Source organism: Neolamprologus brichardi, chromosome 14 (genome assembly GCF_056152115.1).
Source record: "Neolamprologus brichardi isolate AB-2024 chromosome 14, ASM5615211v1, whole genome shotgun sequence".
Taxonomy (NCBI): domain Eukaryota; kingdom Metazoa; phylum Chordata; class Actinopteri; order Cichliformes; family Cichlidae; genus Neolamprologus; species Neolamprologus brichardi.
Window position 1 is genome coordinate 33,635,160 of NC_142117.1, and position 19,749 is coordinate 33,654,908.

General features: G+C 38.7%; 2 protein-coding genes across 2 annotated transcripts; one reads left to right on the plus strand and one right to left on the minus strand.

Annotated features, from left to right (window-relative positions):
- Positions 1 to 403: 403 nt before the first annotated feature.
- On the minus strand, positions 404 to 17,124 carry ppp1r13l (protein phosphatase 1, regulatory subunit 13 like). Its single transcript, XM_035910263.2, has 13 exons — positions 16,290 to 17,124; positions 9,583 to 9,646; positions 9,351 to 9,472; positions 8,450 to 8,975; positions 7,864 to 7,956; positions 7,663 to 7,751; positions 6,946 to 7,306; positions 6,396 to 6,856; positions 6,137 to 6,274; positions 5,423 to 5,556; positions 2,307 to 2,473; positions 1,608 to 1,801; positions 404 to 1,481 (listed from the first exon to the last, which is right to left on the minus strand). The coding sequence occupies exons 2-13, from the start codon at positions 9,617 to 9,619 to the stop codon at positions 1,446 to 1,448; spliced, it is 2,358 nt and encodes a 785-aa protein (XP_035766156.1). The 5' UTR covers positions 9,620 to 9,646; positions 16,290 to 17,124; the 3' UTR covers positions 404 to 1,445.
- Positions 17,102 to 19,614, plus strand: opa3 (outer mitochondrial membrane lipid metabolism regulator OPA3). The gene is made up of 2 exons (XM_006796680.3): positions 17,102 to 17,288; positions 18,674 to 19,614. The coding sequence occupies exons 1-2, from the start codon at positions 17,147 to 17,149 to the stop codon at positions 19,000 to 19,002; spliced, it is 471 nt and encodes a 156-aa protein (XP_006796743.1). The 5' UTR covers positions 17,102 to 17,146; the 3' UTR covers positions 19,003 to 19,614.
- The last annotated feature ends 135 nt before the right edge of the window (positions 19,615 to 19,749 follow it).

Below are 19,749 nucleotides of genomic sequence, written 5' to 3' on the forward strand. Positions count from 1 at the left end.
ATCATGCGTGTAGCTTTTTCGGTAATTACACTTATTCATAGGAATACAGTTAACTGACTCATTAAATATCACAGCAGTCCTGTGGGTGCTCTGTGGTGTAAAAGCAGAAAGACTGAAAAAGATCAGGGAAATGAATGCAACTTCAAATAAGAAGAAATAAAAGAAATAAGCAGATCTTTTTCCATGTATAATTTACAGTGTGGGATAATGCTGCAGACCAGCCTTGAATGGTGCTTTGTCATATATTACTATATACAGTTTTTGCTTGCAAAACATGCAGCTGTTGAAATACTTAATAATACAATGCCATCTGTTGGTCAGTAAGGGACATTTCAAAATGGTATTTTCAAGTAACAAAACTCCAAATACAGCACATTTTAAAGAAAAGGCCAAAACAAAAACACGATATTCATCTTTTTATTCAGCATTCAAAAATTTGATCACTATGTGCTCCATAGAAACCTAAAGGTTAGATGCACAGAGGGCCCTAGTAACAAGGGAAACTTGTTTTTGTCACCAAATGCACTACACCACTGTGAGTACACACACAAACACATCCACCCAGAAAACACTTTCAAAAAAGACACACTTATTTAGTGAGCATAAACATACAACACAAACCTGAAGGCAAAAAGAAAATACTGAGGTTGAAAATACTATGGTAAACCTACTACCGCCGTACTGATAGGAGAACACAACTCCTGACATTCAAAAATCACACATATTTCAAGAATATTGTTGTTATTAGGATTTAACAGCCATTGTAGCCAGAAAAAGTTACAGTTAAATACTAGTACTAATATCTGAGAAACTATTTGCAAAGACTGTGATATCTGAGTACATTTCTGAAAGATTATGTAAAGTAAAACATTCCCTGCTAACTGCTCTCTTTTACTGTGGTGCTTCCTTTCTGCAAACCTTTCCAGGAATGGAAACTTGGATTTTACTTTGATTGAAGCAAAGCATTTCTAAACTGAGCAGTCACAAGATTTCACACACCTGCCATGACTTTGCTGATAAGTTGACTGAGCATCAAAAGCCAGTGTTTGCATTCTGATTAGTAACCTTACCAACTTTTTACTCATTGTATGGTCAACCGTTGACTGAAGCCTAAGTAATCCGAACAACATGGACCTTCACCCCTTTGTAACATTTGGATAGACAACAAAACTTGACTATCTGTTATAGAGTTGTAACATAGATAATTATTCTACAGCCAAGCCGGTACAAACGTAAAAAGATTTATCCTTGTCAGTACAGCCAAAAGGAGTATAGAGACTTCACCTTTGCCTCTCCTTCCCTGACAGATCACAAAAAATCTTTTAGGTCTGCAGTCTTTTTATGGCCGTACAGACACAGAATGTTCAACTAAAAGTCTGAAGCTATAAAGCATCTGAGAATATTCCCTGCATCAGTTTGACCAGACCTGATAATCAGGATGCCACTTAACACAGAGATTTCGGCCGAACCTTCGGGAAAAGCTAGAAAAAGAAAAAAAACAAACATGAAAACAATTAAAAGTCATGTTTTGTTGCAAAATGAAAATCGTGAAATCAGGAGAAAAGGACTGAATTGATGTTTTCTTTATTTAGAAAGTGGTGTCTTACCCCAAAGTAGTTGTTTGGAACAAAGCCTTCCCTGCCACACAGTGAGGCCCACCACCAGTCTGACCCCTCAGGTTTCTGGAGGATGGTGACCATGTCTCCGTCTTTAAAGCTCAGTTCATCTGCTGCCTGAGCTGGGTAGCTCCACAGAGCATAAAGCACTCCGCTGTTGTCCACCCCCATGGCCTCCTCCGCAGCTGAAGAAAGAAAACAGGATACATATAAATATAAAGACTGCTGTACCAGAAAGCAGTAGTTTGGAATAGTGTTCATTGAGAGGCTAGAGGTCACTATATTTGCTTTTGATTTCATAATATTTAAAGAAATTATAGTTCACTATAGCTTTATTTTAAAACGCCTCCTTAAAGTGTCCCTACGCTGTATTCTTAAAATACATTTTTTAAAAAGAAAGAAAGAAAGAAAACTTGTAATCCTCCTAACATTTCTTTGGGAGTAGAATTTGAACAAAACTATTTAATTATGATTATTATTTTTCTTACTATTATTTATATTACAACATACAATATATACATATTCTGTACATGTCTGAATGGCTGAATGCTATTTAACAAAACAATTGACACTGAGGTTAAACATGCAGCAGATTACATCAGTAGAAAATATCATATGATACGTTATAAGTACTATTTGACTAATTAAACAGTTCATAGTACAGTTTACGTGTGGGAGTTGTTGTCTCACCCCTCAGGAAGGTTTCACACTCCTCATATCCAGGAGCATAAGGGTCACACTTCTGGGAGGCGGTAGCTCTGTCTCTTTCTGTAACGGCCATGACAGCAGCCCCACTCCTCACCAAAAACTCACAAAGAGGACGGTCATTACAAGAGGCTGCACAATGAAGAGGAGTCCTGTGGGCCACATAAAGAGCTTTTATTATGTTGTATTTATAGATATAGATATAACCATACACCGTCTTCCAGTTCCAGGGCTTTGTATACCAGGATATAACATTATATTAAAAAAATAAAACATCTACTCCTTTGCAACTCCTTCAGATCAACTTCATCAAATGATAACTTAGACTGAAAAACTTTTATCCTTGTCAGCACAGCCAAAGGGAAATATTTATTTAATAAGAACAAAACCAAAATGCAAAAAAAGAAAAGTTAAGCACACTACATGTTAACGTTTTCTGTATGACTTTATCAGACTCTCATGTTATTATGGTCGAACTATGGCCCACTTTTTTTTAGCAACGTTGCTTGAGTTCATTGAGCTTTGCAGGCATTCATTTATGCACAGTTCACTTATGGTTCCACCACAGCATTTCAGTGAGGCTGTGGCCAGTGCAAGGCCTTAATTCTTTTCTTTTTCAACCAGTCTGTTGTCGATTTACCAGTATGCTTAGAATCTTTGCCCTGTAGGACGGATGACCAAGTTTAGTCAAAAAGACTTCACATCTGATTCTAGAAAACTTTTGTATATAAAGAAGTTTACAGTATACTCAAAAACTACATGTTGCACTGGTCCAGACATTACCCCTCCATCACTGTGTTTGACAGTTGGTATGAGGTGTTTGTGTTTGGTTTTCACCAAATGTGAGGTAGTGCATCTCCACTTCGGGCATGTCTGCCCAAAAAGAGATTCTTTAGATATTAAAGATATTCTTTAGAGAGCTGTTTACTAATATGTGCATGGAAATGTTCAAGTATACATTTCTTTCGTGCAAAAGTTATGTGTATACACAAAATTAATATGGAATTTATTAAACATGAGAAAAGTGGTCGATGTTGTAAGACAGAAGTCTACGCATTTATGGCAAGAAAGCAGGGCCAACTGAAAATGGAAACAATTGCACCCAAAGAGAAAGCCAGAAAAGTTGAAAAAGCTTTCCAAAGTTAGGCCTTCATCACTTTGTTCTAACTGTGTTCATAAATTATGAACCAATTTGGTATAAAAGACTGATTTGGCATGATATGCTTGAATTAATTTGTTTGCAGGCATTCTTACTAAATGAGAACCTTTGTTCCAGAGGCCTTGTGATTTGTTCAGATGCAGGTTTGCAAACCTAAGCCATGCTGCCATGTTATCTTTAGAGAGAACAGGCTTTCTCCTGGCAACCCTTCAAAACAATCATACTTGTTCAGTCTTTGTCCAATTGTACTGCCATGAAATGTAACATTTAACATGCTGAGGACTGGTGTATTTTGAATGGTGCTTTTTTTATATCTCAATTTTAATTTGTCTTAACGTTGACGTTGGGGTGAATGTACTGGAACATTTACTGGCAGCTGTCTTCAATGTTTTCCTTTTGCGAATAATCTTTCTCCTAGTACAAACCACCTGCAACTCAACACCTCAAAGACTAAGGAACTGGTTGTGGACTTCGGGAGGTCCAGAGAAGGTCCACTGCCGGTTCAGATAGAGGGGGAGGAGGTGGAGGTGGTCAACAAGTACAAGTACCTCGGGCTGTGGGTGGACAATAAACTGGACTGGTCATGCCACACAGAGCACCTGTATGAAAAAGCCCAAAGCCGACTGTACTTCCTCAGGAGGCTGAGGTCTTTTAACATCTGCAGGAAGCTCCTGAGGATGTTTTACCAGTCGGTGGTTGCTGGAGTACTGTTCTATGCTGTGGTGTGCTGGGGGAGCAACACAGCAAAGAAGGACTCATCCAGGCTGGAAAAACTGATCAGGAAGGCTGGCTCTGTGGTCGGCATGAAGCTGGACACTCTGGTGACAGTGGCAGAGAAAAGGACACTAAAGAAACTGATGGACATTATGGACAATGCTGGGCATCCTCTGCACACGGCCATAAACAACCAGAAGAGTCTGTTCAATGACAGGTTGCTTCTCCCCAAGACAAGACCTAACAGACTTAAAAATTCCTTTGTCCCACACGCCATCAGACTGTTTAACTCCTCTCTGGAGGGGAGAGGGAGGGGAAACAGGAGGACAAAGGAGGGGGGAACAAGCAAGCTGTAGTGCCTCTTCACTTCACTGTGCAATACCTTTTGTGCAATACTTTTTGTTAATAACCAACGGTGCAATAGACTCCATACTTGAAATGTGCAATTCACTTGTATTTTTATTTTTATTTTTATTCCTATTTATTCTATTTATCCCCTTTGTATATTTATTTTTATATGTCTCTGTATTTATATATGTGTATATATATATATAATATTCTGTAACTCTGTAACTTCTGTCGGAAGTTTTTTTTGGAAACCGAATTTCCCAGAGGAACCCACCCGAGGGATTAATAAAGTTTTATCTTATCTTATCTTATCTTATCTTAGAATGATGGATTTCATCTTGTTTGGAAATAGCTTCATAACCCTTTCCAGAACAGTAGGAAACAATAATTGCTTCTCTGAGATCATTGGTGCACACTCTGGTAAGGGGAGTTGGCTTGCACGCACCTGAATGCACCAGACCTGCAAACTGCCAAAACCTCTGCTTTTATAGAGGTGGTCACGCTTATTGATGATCAGTTAATCAAGTGTATTTGATCAGCAGCTCCTGTGTGCTACTTACCCTCTTAAGCCCTATGGAAATATTAAGGCTGCATTTAATTTTTCCTTCTGCATTTTGGTTGAGTTTTGGTTAAAAATAATAATAACACTATGCCATGTAATGTTCATCTATCCAAATGTAAGACCAATTTTATGGCTTGGTATGTAAATCTTTTGAACTGAAATAGGTTGTACCTTTTGTCCACATGGCTGTGCAAACAAGGAGTAATGTTGTGTTCTGAAATAAGTTATATGAACTAGTTGCACAAAGGCTTTTACAGGAGGCAAACATAAGAGGAAACAAGAGAAAGAGGATGTATACAACAGTAAACAAATATTTACCAGCCATGGCTGTCAGGTGCACTGACATTAACTCCAATCCGAACCAGGAAGTCCACAATATCGTGATGCCTAAAGCAGACGGCATTATGAAGGGCAGTGATGCCTTCTTCATTTGGTTGGCTGGGATCACTCATCTTGGAAAAGCATTTTACACACAGTAGATTTGTCAGATAAAATGTGATTCATTTCCACCAACCATTTAAACAAATTGCAGACATAAAACAAATAAGATTTGCATCTGTTGTAACCAGTTTATCCACTCTGACATTCGTTTAGCATGACTGTCAGCATTTCTTTCTAAAATAGGAGTTGAAGCTATTGTGCTGACTGGAAGACTCAGAGATGAGCTGAAAAACAGAACGCATACTCAGCATGTGTTCCTTCAGAAAACTAAAGTTAAACATAAAACATTTTTTCACAATTTTCAGTACTTCTTGATGTCTAAATACGGCACTGGAGCAGGAAGTCTGTCACTTCACTGTTGCAGTCCAATAAACTATATTTATAAAGGCTGCTGATGTAAGCTAAAGAAGAAGAAAAAAATAATATAACTATTATGGGCAGTCCTCGGAGATCATGCTATTTTCTTGAAATACATCCAAACCTTGCTGCCTGCACAGTTCATGACTGGACTTTGTTAACTGAAGTTCTCTTTAAATTCTTAACATAATTAAGCTAGCGATAGAGAGAGAGAGATAGAGCTAGTATACATACCTCCTGGACAGCTTTCTGCACTGTGTCCAGGTCTCCAGCTAAAGCTCCATCAAGTACAAGCACCAGCGGGCTAAGCCGAGCCCGCCTGCCAGAATTGTTGCGCTCTCGATTAGGCAGGCGCAAAATTGATCGGTAATTCTGCACAAAAAACAGAATATCAGTTTGTATAAAGCCAAACACTTGGCTGCAGAAGATTGCATTCCACCTTTTAAAACATTAGATGCTATTGTTATAATTGTTATTGTTGTTAAATACTTACTTTGTCATTTTTAAAGAGAGTGGGTGTCTTAGGTGGAGGGGGAGGGGGTAAAGCACTGTCCTCCCCATCTGATGAGCTGCTACTCTCACTACCTTTGTCCGCCTTGTTATGGCATTCCTTGCGAAAGAGCTTGTTGATAAGATGTTTGTACTGGTTTGGTTGGTAATGCGAGGGCTTCTTCAGGGGCTTTGAAAGGTTCTCAGAGCCCCTCCTCTTCAGGGCTCTGGGAATTTCTGCCCTGATGCGCAGCACCTCCTCTATGACAGGCGTCACATGGCTCTGGGCATCAGGCGCCACCACTGGTTGCAGCGTGGTGGGGCTTAGGGGCCGAGGAGGTTGCTGATTGGTGCCCTCGGTCTCCACACTACCCTCTGATATGGCAGGATTCTCCAAATTTACAGGGTTCTGCTGAGCAGATACCAACCGCTCTAACTCTGCATCTATATCCGCTGGGTTCAGCACTACAAACATGGATAAAAACCACCATTTATAAGACAGAGATTCATAAACCATAGTGAAGAAGTGTTTGCTAATGTAAAATGTGTTTTACCGTCACTGTATAGAGCTGGCTGCCACAGCTCAGGTGGCTTCAGTTGTGGCTGAACTGCAGGAGGCTGGAAGACTTCCTTTGGGACGGGTACAGCAGGTTGGTAAGGTGACATGTCACTTTGTCCTCCAACCACTCTGGGTTGGGGGGCTATCATTGCTCCCCAATAAGGATTTTGAAGGCGCATGATGACAGAAAGAGGAATGGGTTTATGCTGGCGGGACTGAGTTGAATTGGGAGGAATAGAAATACGGGAGATGGGCTGAGACTGGTAAGGGGAGTGAGACTGAGATGGTGGTACTGCAATACGTGCATTACGGGGGAGGGATCCACTGGAAAACTGAAGAGTATTAGAGAGACGATCCTGTAACAGAAGAAACAAAAAAGGGACAATTTTTTTCCTTTTATTTCAATGGAAGAAGTCATTTGGGGGTTTTTTGTGTTGCATTTCTTTTTCATTAAACTGGACATTTTTCTGTCCCACAGAAGACAAAAAATGCAGTATTACAAAAAACATGCTCTGAATTGAGATCAAGGTTTTTAGGAAAGGTGCATCCTGTTCACTGTTGTGATCAACTTGAAAAAACAAGGAAATAGAGTAATTTGCATATCTGAAGTTTCTCATGAACTGCAGGGAGTCTGGAAGCAGATTCATTGGAATTAAAGCGTTGAGATACACAAAAGCCATACAAACAAGTTTCATCTAGTATTACTATTTACTTTTATGGGGTTTGAAGCTGGAGAAGGGCCATCGAGGTTGGATTCTTTCCAATTTGGATTTGGCATAGTTGACCGCAGCCACTCTGTCTCTGCAACAGGAAGGTTAAAAAACAAAAAGAACAACAACAAAAAAAACTTGCTTAGATTACTTGCAGAGACTCATTCCAGAAATTCACTTTAAATGGTCATAAAACCACTAACTGTCATAAGTGTGGTGAGGCTTCCTTTCATAGGACATGTCCAGATCTGTCTCATTCCACTTGCCAGGACTCTTCTGCCATTGCACAGCCTCGTCTGAGATTGTGGGAGATAAAGCAACAAAAATATGAGCAAAGGAAAGACAAAAATAGAGCAAGTGTGCTAGAAAGTTTAGAAGCTTACGGACCAATATTATTTTTTATAACATTTTCACGAGTTTGTTTTTTATACCTGAAAGAACATTGTGACACGTCTACTTTTAGATTTGCTTTCATGTTCAGAAAGTGAGTCTGTTTTTTATCTATTTATCTATTTTTTTTTTATCTTGTTGACTAAGAAGCACTTTTTCAGCCACACTTTAATGACATCTCTACCCAACACACCTCTTTATTTAATCCAGACAATATTTGAATTGTTACATCTCAAATCCTGACTTATATCCAGATATGTTGAGGTAATTTAATTTGACTTGTTGGGTAGTTGCTCACCTAGTTTCTTAATAAAATGTATTAAAATTACTACAAAGGTAATAAAGTAAAATGAATTTCATGATAATTAAGTTTCAATGTCCTGAAGATGAAAACTTTACCTTGTTGCCTGGAACTGCTAAAATTTCTGGGAAGCGTGCTGGACATTGGATAATTGACAGACAATGGAGAAGGGTTTCTGTCGAATCGAGGCGACCTTGGACGCATCTGGCTATTGTCATAAAGTTTGAGCAAATTGGAATGGGCTGAAGCAGATGGTTCCAAAGTAACCATAGAGTTTGGAGCAGGGCTTCTATCAGTGGAGCTAACTGAGCTCCGTGGGCTCTTGTTATAATGAGGCAAAGAATTATACTTCATGTTTTGAGCTGAATGGCTGTAACTATGGTGGACGATGTCAGATCCAGCTCGGACTGGAGCGTGTGCACTTCTTTGGAGCTTTGGGGATGATAGTGGGCTTGATGAGAATACGGGGGAGGATCTGGTATTATTATTGTTAGAACTGACAGAGTCAATGGGATGGAAGGATGCTGAGCTTGTGGAGTAAGCTGAAGAGCTGGAGGATCCATTATTGGAAGTGCTGGAAGACCAACTGGACTGAGGCTGCTTTCTGGAGATACTGGAGGTGGCCTACAGAAAAAAGAGATATGGATATCACTGCGTTTTGTTTTGTTTTAAACACAAACACATCAACATGTTTTTGTTGGCATTCAACTACATCTGAACAAGGGTGTGTTTGAAAGAGTGCAAGGGAATTTGAATGAAAGTTTTTATTTTGGTCTGTGTTCACACATTTACAAAAAATCAGGACAAGGAAACCCCCTCACTGGCAAATTTAATTTAGAAACAGAGGAAAGAAAAAAACAAATAAATCAACCACTGCCTTGATATTTCCACCCATGTTGCACACTTTGAAGGACTACAAAATGTAACTATTATAAACTAGTGCAAATTAACAGCTAAAAGAGGGAAACTACTACTACATGTGTGTGTATGAGTGAGTACCTGTGACTTAGACTCTGTGTTGTTATTGCTGGAGGAGGCCTCCTGCAGCAAGGAGTTAAACTCTTTGGATAACTCGTCTGCTGTAGCGAGTGATGCGCTCAGATCATCATTCATGGTCTGGACTGAATATAAACCGCAAATGTACAAAACTCAATTAGCAGAGGATATTATTCCCACATGTACAAATACACACTGAGCCAAGTGGAAAAGTTAAACATTAGTGGAAACTCACACAGCATGCTGCTCCCAAAGCTTGTTTGAGAACTCATGACTCATCAGATAGCAATAACTTGCTCCTGAAAACAAACGCCACCAGTTAGGACAGAAAAAAAATCCAAAAAACAAAACACTTCCATCAGCTCACAAGCTTTTTATCATCTTTTTAGAAGAATTAACATTTTACAGGAAATGTTTCTCCTAATACTGAACTACACACAGACTTCCTCGAACCCTAATTCACTTTAAATCAACCTTGAAAGTTAGGTTTCATGCAAGATTTACTTTGCTTAGCTCTTCCCTTTCAGCTGCAAGCTCAAATTGCCTTCAGGCAATTTCCAAATAAGCCGAATATTTGTCATGTCTAAACAAGCCACAATTTTCTGATTACTGAAAGTGCAAAAACAGAAATATGACATAGTGCACAGCTGCAAACATTTGTAATGACATTATAGACATTTGAGCGCCCTTTTAAGTGCTGGTTGCAGGTGTTCATCATACCTGCTGACTCAACCAAGTTATCTGAGATACCAGGTGCTCAAGCTTAACATCACTTATGACTTATGTTGGAGTGTCAGTTTCAGACAGACAGGCCAGACAGACAGGTGCAGCACAGCTTCAAGTGCGTCACAAATGATAGTAATGCTAACACTCCAGAGAGACGCCGATGCAGGCTGGGCTATTCTGTTAATGAGTTAAAGCCAATAAAAAAATCTGAACAATGAGCTGCGCAGTAATAACCACTTTGCATAGAAGCCTTTGCAAAGGCTTTTTTGTGTATACATTTGGATGCACTACAAAAAGCTGAGAGTCACCACTGCACGTTTCTCAGTAAACATTCATTTATAGTGCATCTTCAGCCTTTAGGTCCAGTAAATATTGTTCATGCAGTAGAAATCTTTTGAAGACCCTCTAGTTCATGACATTTCTAAAAGTAACTCTGTCATGTTGAAAGCTTAACTTATCACCCTTATCTAATCATTTCTATTGTGAGTTCCAGCAGATTTCCTTTGTGGTTCACGCTTCTTCGTATAGTTAGCCAACTACATTCTGCAGTAGGCAAGTAGATGTTACATAAGCCGCAATGGCTGCTTTCCAACCCATAGCTAGTATAAAGCTAGAATGAAGGTGAAATTTGATGTTACTAAAGAACATTGTTCAAACTAGTTTACAGTAGTAAGGTGCCAAATTAGTGACACCTTCAAGAAGCAAGTCCTGTCAGTCAGCAGCCTACCAAAGAACATCTGGGCACTTATTTGGACATTTATTTTTGAAGTATTATAAAAAATCTGCTTTTATTTCAATGCTCAATACACTTCTACCAACATCTTTGCTGTTGCAAAAGTCTCTCCTGCTATCCAGGACCTACAAGAGTTATGACCATGGAACCCAGTTAGCCCTGCAGGCAGTGCAACAGCACTGTAGACTGTAACACTATACTGCAAACCACCCAGTTTTACCTGTCCTTACCGTCCTATATTCAGTTGCGACATCCCTAGTTTAGGCATAATGGGGGGTGGGGGGGTGGGGGGGAGTTGTGACAGAGGACAGATTTATTGAATCTCCTCACTTTCACTCAGATGCTGTTTCCTGATACTTTGATCTTTATTGTGTTAGACTAGACACAGATTACACATGTACATGACGATGAAAATGAATTTAATACGCATAATGTCTAGGAAAAAATATAAAACATTTTTGGAAATGTTCCTCGGTTCACTTTTAGTGGTTTAAAGGAGCCAAGCCACTTCAACTAGTCATGAAGAGAGATGTGAGATTGATCTTCATAGCCCCCTGTTGTTTAATATTGTTGTGTTTGTACATAAAGAAACCTTGTCTGGACCAATCTCAACCAGCATTGGTTATGCACACCCTGCTCTACATAATTCTGATTAATTAGAATACCAACTGAAAATTAGCCCTGGCCAGAGCAAACAAGGGTTATATGAAGTAATCAATACTAAATTTACAGCAGAATCAGATAAGTGTTGTTCATGCTATTTGTCATGCTTTGTAGCAAGAACTTGTCACGTCTCAGTCGGGCCTGGGTGCAGGCTCACATTCCTTACTCCTCCCAGTGAGACATTCTCACACATTTGCACACTTGAACGCTTACCACTGTCAACAGCAGCTCACACAAAAAGAGATTGCACTCTCGGTGACTCACAAAGGTCAGGCTGATCACTCATTCACTGAACTCTCGCTTTACTGCCCAGGATTTTATTCACCCCACCCTTTTTCTTCCTGTGAAACTCTGCATGCCGTTTGGCACCTTTGCTATTTTCTCTTGATTCCGACAATTTTGGCTTTGTGTTGCCGGAACCGGCTAAACTAGAACGGAATCAAAATTAGATGTTACGTAATTTATTTTTAGATGCATGTAAGAAGTCAAGTCAAGTTAAAGTTTATTTCTCTAGCCCACATAGAACAACCTTTGCTGACCTAAGTGCTGTACAAGGTTACAGAAAATATACACTGGACAAATCCATCACTAAATCAACAACAACAAATACACTGAAAATGATCAAGTAAGACAAAGTAAACAAGACTGTATTTGCATAGAAAAGCCAGGCTACGCTGCTCAACTAGAAGTGAAAACAAGCAAAGATAAGCAGTTTTTTTAAACAGTGTTTTAAAATGATTTAAATCAGCGGTCCCCAACCCCCAGGCCTCGGTCCGTGAGTCGTTTGGTACCGGGCCGCCAGAGTTGAGGCTCGGGTGTGAAAAATATGGTTTTCAGGGTTTTTATCGGTTTTCAGCGTTATTTTGTTATCGTTTTTATCGTTAACTCGGTTTTCCTGGGTCTTTTCACGTGTGTTATGAATAAATCTTATTTTTTATTATTATTATTTATTTTTTTTAGTACAGGTGTTGTGCCAAAAAGTGATTGTCTGCCAAAAACTGATTTCCAGTGTTTCTGTGTATTTTTTATGTGTAACATCTTTACGTATGTTCGTAAATAGACTTCAGTGAACAGGGTTTACAAAGGGGTTACATAAAGAATTAAAAAATGATCTGTTTTTTAAGTATCTTTACAACTTGTACTTACCAATAGCGTAACCAATCCGCTCCTTTATCCCCACTGAAAATATTTTTACTGAACTATTGTAATATTTGCTGCCATTTCTGCTGTCCTATTGGGCAACTTACTCTTACAAAATACATTTTTAATGTTAACGAGATTTTTTTTTTACTGCATAAATAAAGGTTATATAAAAGTCACTGCCAAAAACTGATTGCGTCTTCTATCTTGTTACAAGAATGTTGTTTGTGGCTCAAGATGACTTTATGTCATCCATAAGGGATGCATTTTACATATGTTTAACATATTATAGCCCAACAACTTACTTATAGCACTTTAAATATGAGCAATCGCTTTTTGGCAAATACCGGAAATCAGTTTTTGGCAGACAATCACTTTTTGGCACAACACCGGTACTATTTTTATTTTGTTGTATTTATCCGCGACACCTTAAAGGCCGGTCCGTGAAAATATTGTCGGGCATAAACCGGTCCGTGGCGCAAAAAAGGTTGGGGACCGCTGATTTAAATTACTCTTTTGGGTGTGTTTATGACGTTAACTTTTCTTATAACTTAGTTTATTGCAAACTAATAAAGCCCATTACTGCAGTTAATATAATGACAATATTGAATTATTTCTCTCCTTTCACTTTACTTTTATTTTGTGTTCTATCATCTTCTATGACATACGTATCATAATAACATTTAGATTCTGGATTTGCCTTTGTTTTTGTGCTATTTTAGTGTTTATTTTGAGATAATCTCTTTCATTTATTTCTCCTTGTTTGTTTATTTTTAATCACAATAGGTTTCCTTTGTTTACTTAACACTTTTATCTTATGCAAGTGTATGAATCTAAACAAAATAATAAAAAATCTAGACAACTGTGTAAAGAAAAAAAAGGTTTTAGAAGTGAAGACAGAGATATATAATGTATATATGATATATATATGTTCCAATAACTTTGTTTGTGAAACAGCCAATATCCTTTCAGTTATCACATATAGTATCTCTTGAGGCAATTATTCCACATTTTAATAGACACGTGCTACAGTAAATAAAGATAGAAGCATATGCAAATATGGAAGCGAAAAAACATCAATCATCTAGACGTTTAAAGTGAACTGACAGCTTGTGGCTACTGCAGCTGTGCTGTCATCTATTTCTGGTTTTGTGTTGTGGTTAGTTTCTTGGAAAACCACATTTTGATTTTCTTGCCAGTGCTTAGACTAGAATGTAGTACAATACAGCAACAATTAGCTCTTTTAAGTGGTGAAGCCAACATAAAAGCCACAGGAATAAAATATAAAATGGCACTTGACAAAACTACTGGCAGTGCAAAATGTTAAAATTCTGTTAGGACACCCTGAAAAACAGAGAGAAACTATGGGAAGCACAATGGAAATTTAGAGATTAAAGACAATAATCATTAGCTTTGCAAAATGCTAGGGTGTGTCTAACCAAGACTACAAGCAGTCTCTCCCTTTCCCACTCCTTTTAAGTCTTTCTCTAGAAGTTCATGATTACACATCCAATTCTTTAGTTTTATCCTAACTACATATTTCTATCTAGGTACTAATTTCCTGCCTGTTCTCTTTCACAATTGTCGGTCCCTCCTTCATATCCTTCCTCCAGAACTTTGGCTTTGTGCTGGCAGAAGACTTGCAACAGCATGATAAAGTCCTAAAGCAAACATTGCCTGTAAGTCATCATACAGGCAACACAAACTAAATAAAAACTTTCTGCCAATATTCCAGAACTACTCTACAGGATTTCTTTGCCAGCTTCCAGGGGAAAACAACTCGAGCTTTTTCAATTGCTCTTGCATAGTAAGATTTTAAATACCAAGAGTCCAAAGTCCAACATCCAGCATAATGTTTACACTGGCTCATCACTGTTTCATGTAGCAAGAATGTTTGAACACATGGCGAGAAAGGAGAATAAACCCAAGGATAATTATGCAGATACATGTGGGAGGTGCTGTGTAATTACTGTGAGAATGACCAGGAATCTGTGTTGCAGAATTCTGAGATCTTCATGCACTGATAGGCTTTATCATTAGCATTAGTATTATTGCCTCAACAGATACCGGCAACACTTGAGCTGTTTATGTGAAAGGTCATGTCAAGGCTTGTAAAACTAATTTCAAAAACCGCTATGACGTTGTGCTGACGTAGTTACATGAGAAGTTTAGTTAAATCTGACTATGACCACATGCTGACATTAGACTAATCGTAAAGGGCTCACTGATTAAAACATGGCATGTACTTGGACAATGGTGAGATAACAAGTTGGAAAAACCCCACCCAAAGAATTCTGTTTTGTTTTTTTACAGTGCTTTCACCTGCACAGCGGACCTAGTTAGTCACTGAAAGCCAAACCTACATAATTACACAAACAAGAGTTCACACTAATACGCTCTATTCACGATAGCAACTGTCACTTCCAAAGACAATACATGACTATTATACTTCTCAAGCTTGGGATAAAAGCCAGTCACTGCAGACACAAGAGCACATAAACTATGGATAGACCAGAGACGTGCTGATGTGATGATTACTAATCCAGAACAAGAGTATAACTTTCCTTCCTTTTGTCCCATAATGTGGATAATTGTTTTTTAGCATAGCCTCGTGTCTCTGTGGTGGTAATTCACTTCACTTCTAGCATAATACTGTTCTCCACAGCATATGACACAGGAATCTCTCAGTGCTATATGACATTTCTGGGAAGTTACATGCCAGATCCATTCATCCAATGCCTGCTTTGTAACATTCTCAAGCTGTGGTGCAAAGCAGGGCCACTACCAAGAAGTAAATATCAGCTGGTATATGCGTAGGTACATAAATTCGACCACAATTTTTTTTTTTAAATTGCTGAATTCTGCTTGGTTTTAACATTTTTTTGCAATAGGTTGCAGCAAGTGCAACAAATGCAGCCAAACTTGTTTTGATAGAGAAACCATGTAAAGCACACATGCTGGATAAATGCCATTCCGTCCCTGTTCCAACAGGAAGGTTTGCTTTGCTTGTAAATTAGAGTTGTGTATAGATCCAACATGCAGTTCAATTAAGCAAAAAATTGGCACATTTGAATTTGTGATGTAAAATTGACTGAAACAGTGGTTATACTAACACCAAATGTTATGAATGAATTTCTTGCTTATCCTAACACTAAAAACAACAATTAATACATTTCATCCAGGACCCAGTGTAGTAACAATCCAATAATAATGCACATCAAAAAATAAAAAGAATAAAAGCACAAAACTGATAGAAATATCCAACCTGGATATTGTGTTTCTACATAGCTGTATGGCTGTATTAGACTATATGTATACATAACTGTAAATAAACGATTGTTTTACTGGTTGCACATCAATGTCCAGCCAGCAGCTCGCTTTTGCACTTCAGCTTTTCTTTGTGGTTTTGGACAGAGTGGCATGCCAGGCACGGTTGGTAACATCTGATTTTCATTACAGTACACGCTCTTCCTCAAATAGAAGAAACCTCACAATCAACTAGAAATGAAATGAGATACGCTGTGAAAAAGAGTTTTCACAACTTCAGTTGAGCTGCGAACAGACAACTAATCCGACGTTGCACAAAACCGTAATACAGGCACCATCTTAAACCGCAACTTAAAGTTTTCGACCATGAAGACGGGCAAATTTGCGTTACGGAACAAATTAAAAGTTCATACCTCAAAAAATCAGAGCCTGTCCTTTTGTCCTAAACTGAAGAGAAGAGAATGCGTTGCGTCCAAACCTTCTTGTCTTCCTGAAGTTGGGATCAGCCTGAGTCGCTCTCTTGTGGTGGCGGCTCCAGACATGTAGTCATAGCTGCGTACCGAGTTGAGTTATTTTGGCTGATAGTCCAGCCCCTCGGCTTTCTTCACTGCTGTAACCCGAGCCAGGTGTTCCTGCCACAGCTGTTCCAGGTGAAGTATATAATCCGTGAGGAAGGAGTTGCGTATTATTTAGCAAATTGCGGACAGGTAATTGTCGATTTTTTAATTCACACCCTTACTTTTGAATAGATTTTAGTTTCTTTTTAGTTTATAAACTGTACAGTTCAGTGTTACATGCATAATAATAGACTATTGTTTTACACAATTATGTATTTTTAAAAACATATAACTGTCTTAATTTGTTGGGCCTATAGGCCCAACATATACTTCCGATACACAAGTCTCTCTCATTTTAAGAAAAAATAAAACCATAAAATAGTACCTTACTTTTGTTTATAGTTTATAATGCTTGTGCATTAAAATAATCTAACATGCACCAATGCAATATGATGCCACGCAAAAAAAAATGTTTTTCATTTTATGAACTTAATTAATTACATATTCAGTTCATTTTTAAAGAGAAAATTAATGTCAAACATCAATAATGTTATTTAAATTGGGAAAGATGGGACCAAATAAGTAAGGAAATCAGGGCGTTTCAGTTCACGAGACTTGGACACGTGGTCGGATTTGTGACTGGGCTTGTCAATCAATAACGTCATCACGTAACCTCTACGCACTCCGCCCCATTGAGAAGCATTTCCGCCAAGATGGTTGTTGGTGCCTTCCCTATCGCCAAGCTCCTCTACCTCGGAGTGAGGCAGATGAGCAAGCCTGTGGCTAACCGGATAAAAGCTGGAGCCCGGAGGAGCGAGTTCTTTAAAACTTACATTTGCCTGCCACCGGCACAGAGTGAGTAATTTGAGCTAACGGCTGCTAAAGGCTTAGAGTCCAGTCCAGTCACCTCTGACGGTTGATAAGCATGGGGAGGCGCAACAACCAATGATAATGAACCTGAAATGACTGTTATCCAATAATCTTTCAAGATATATTTCTTCGACCAATAGCAGCCAGGCAAGGTGTAAAGGGCGGGTCTTGTCTGTCATTGAAACAGATTGTATTAGCCTTTGCTATGAGGGCACGGCAGGACAACTGTTGTCCTAACGCCCTATTCAGAATGTGACACTGACTTTAATTAGACAGAAATATGCTAAGTGGACACTTAGCTCTATTGTTTAGTCATTCAAAAATACTTCCCAAGTAAAGATTACTGTGTATATCATGTTGTGTTTGTTACTGTGTGCAAATAAAATAAGTCACAGTTTTTCTTTAAAGATAGCAAATTTAAGTAAATTAATGCATCAAATCGAGCTTTTATGAAAAGGCGCTGCAGAAAAAAGGGCAAGGTATTATTTGTTGACTGAGTAGATAAAATGCAATTAAAGTTTGATTAGATTTAAAGGTGGTCTTATCTTCATATATGATGGCTGAGTGAAGCAGAAAGGATTTTACTCCAAACTGTGAAGGTGTAGTCATACTTGGAGCTGTCAGGGGGTGGAGGAGGGCCAGAAGCAAGAAGGTGGAAGTATAAATGGAGGACACACCAGCTTTTGAGGAGTCTGAGCAGGGGCAAAATGACAACACACAAAATTTGTTATGGACGAGAAATATTATGTAAGCTAAGGCTCTGAGGGATTTGGCTTCTCAGTTGTTATACAGGACACCAGTGACTGTGAAGGGATTCATCTTTACGTGGCAGCCTTCTTGCATTCTGTTTAAGAGACTTCTCACTTTGCAGGGGGCTTTATTCTTTTCCCACTTATAACTGACATCAAGATAATTTGTCTCCTTGATGGACTGCTGAATCTTGGAGAGTCTCTTGAATTATTAACTAGTAAATGTGGATCCTAAGTCATGTGGTGACCGCAGATATGCGGAAGAATGTTTCAGTTTTAATGAACCTGGTTGCCTAATTTCTGTGTAATGTACCAAGAGCACCACTGATTCGGTGGTTTTGGGCAGTGTTGTTCTGTTTTCATGTTTTATTCTAAAAAAACAAAACAATTTCAACCCAATTTCAGTATGGTATTAAGGCTACTTTCTCAGCTGGGTAGAAGATTATAATAAATGATAGCGCAATGATGACATGCATCTTTAACTATAAATGCAGTTTCTCCTGTATTCACAACCTTTGACCAGATTAGCTGATCCTTTTGATGAAAAATTGAACAGGACCCAAACATATTCAAAGTCTAACAGCTCTTTCCTTATATACTGTATGCTCCTTGTTCCAACAGTTTATCACTGGATTGAGATGAGAACAAAGATGCGGATCATGGGCTTCAGGGGAGCCACCATTAAGCCGCTGAACGAGGAAGCGGCAGCAGAGCTGGGCGCCGAGTTACTGGGGGAGTCAATCATCTTCCTCATTGGTGGTGGATGCATGGTGTTAGAGTACAGCAGGCAGGCGGCTAACTCTCGCCGTAAAGAGGAAGAGCTGAACGAGACCCTCATAAGCCTACAGACGCAACTAGCAGAATTATCCCTAACGACAGAGACTCTAAGTGCGCAGCTGAGAGAGGTCAACAGGCAAATGCTGTCATTTCCTGTTCCCACCAAAAAGTAACAAATTTAGTTGTTTGCTATACAGCAAGGCACAATGTCGGGTTGTGGGATGAAGGAGTGAGTGCAGGTGTATATATACAGCCTCATAGCTTTGAGCTGGGTGGAAGAGGTTGATATAAGTATATCACTGCAATGCGGATTTGGGTGTTATTGTTTGCTCGTGTTCTGAGCAACTAGTTGTAAAAAAAGGAATTGCTATGATATTCATAGTGAATTTCACTGGCTGACCTTGTATGTTCATTGTAAAGTTGACTGAGTGTATATAAAAACTTACAGTACAATAAAGTGGTGACCTTAAAGTTGATATATACATATATATTTTTAACAGCATCAGCATATTCCTTTCTTTGTAATTCAGTGATCCTCGTAGACCTTAATCACTTTGGAAATAGTGAATTATATGATTTTTTTAAATACTAATTATGAGTTACTATTAATGGAAAAAAATATAAAAAACCAAAAAACAGAACCAGCTCATATCAGTGGATTAGTTTTTGAGAGAATCTGCCCCTGTACTGTCCATAAAATTCCATGTTGTAATTGCTGGTTTTTAATTGGATATATGGTGACAATTGGAAAAAAAAAATTGAAATAAAATGATATGTTGGCTGTTGATAGCGTTTTTGTCATGTTTAATACCAAACAAGAGAACAAAACTGAAAGCACCTCCAGAGTGGATGATGTCCCGCGTGTCTTCACATTACTGTAAAACTACAGTACCCAAGATGACGTCAACTTAAACACTTCC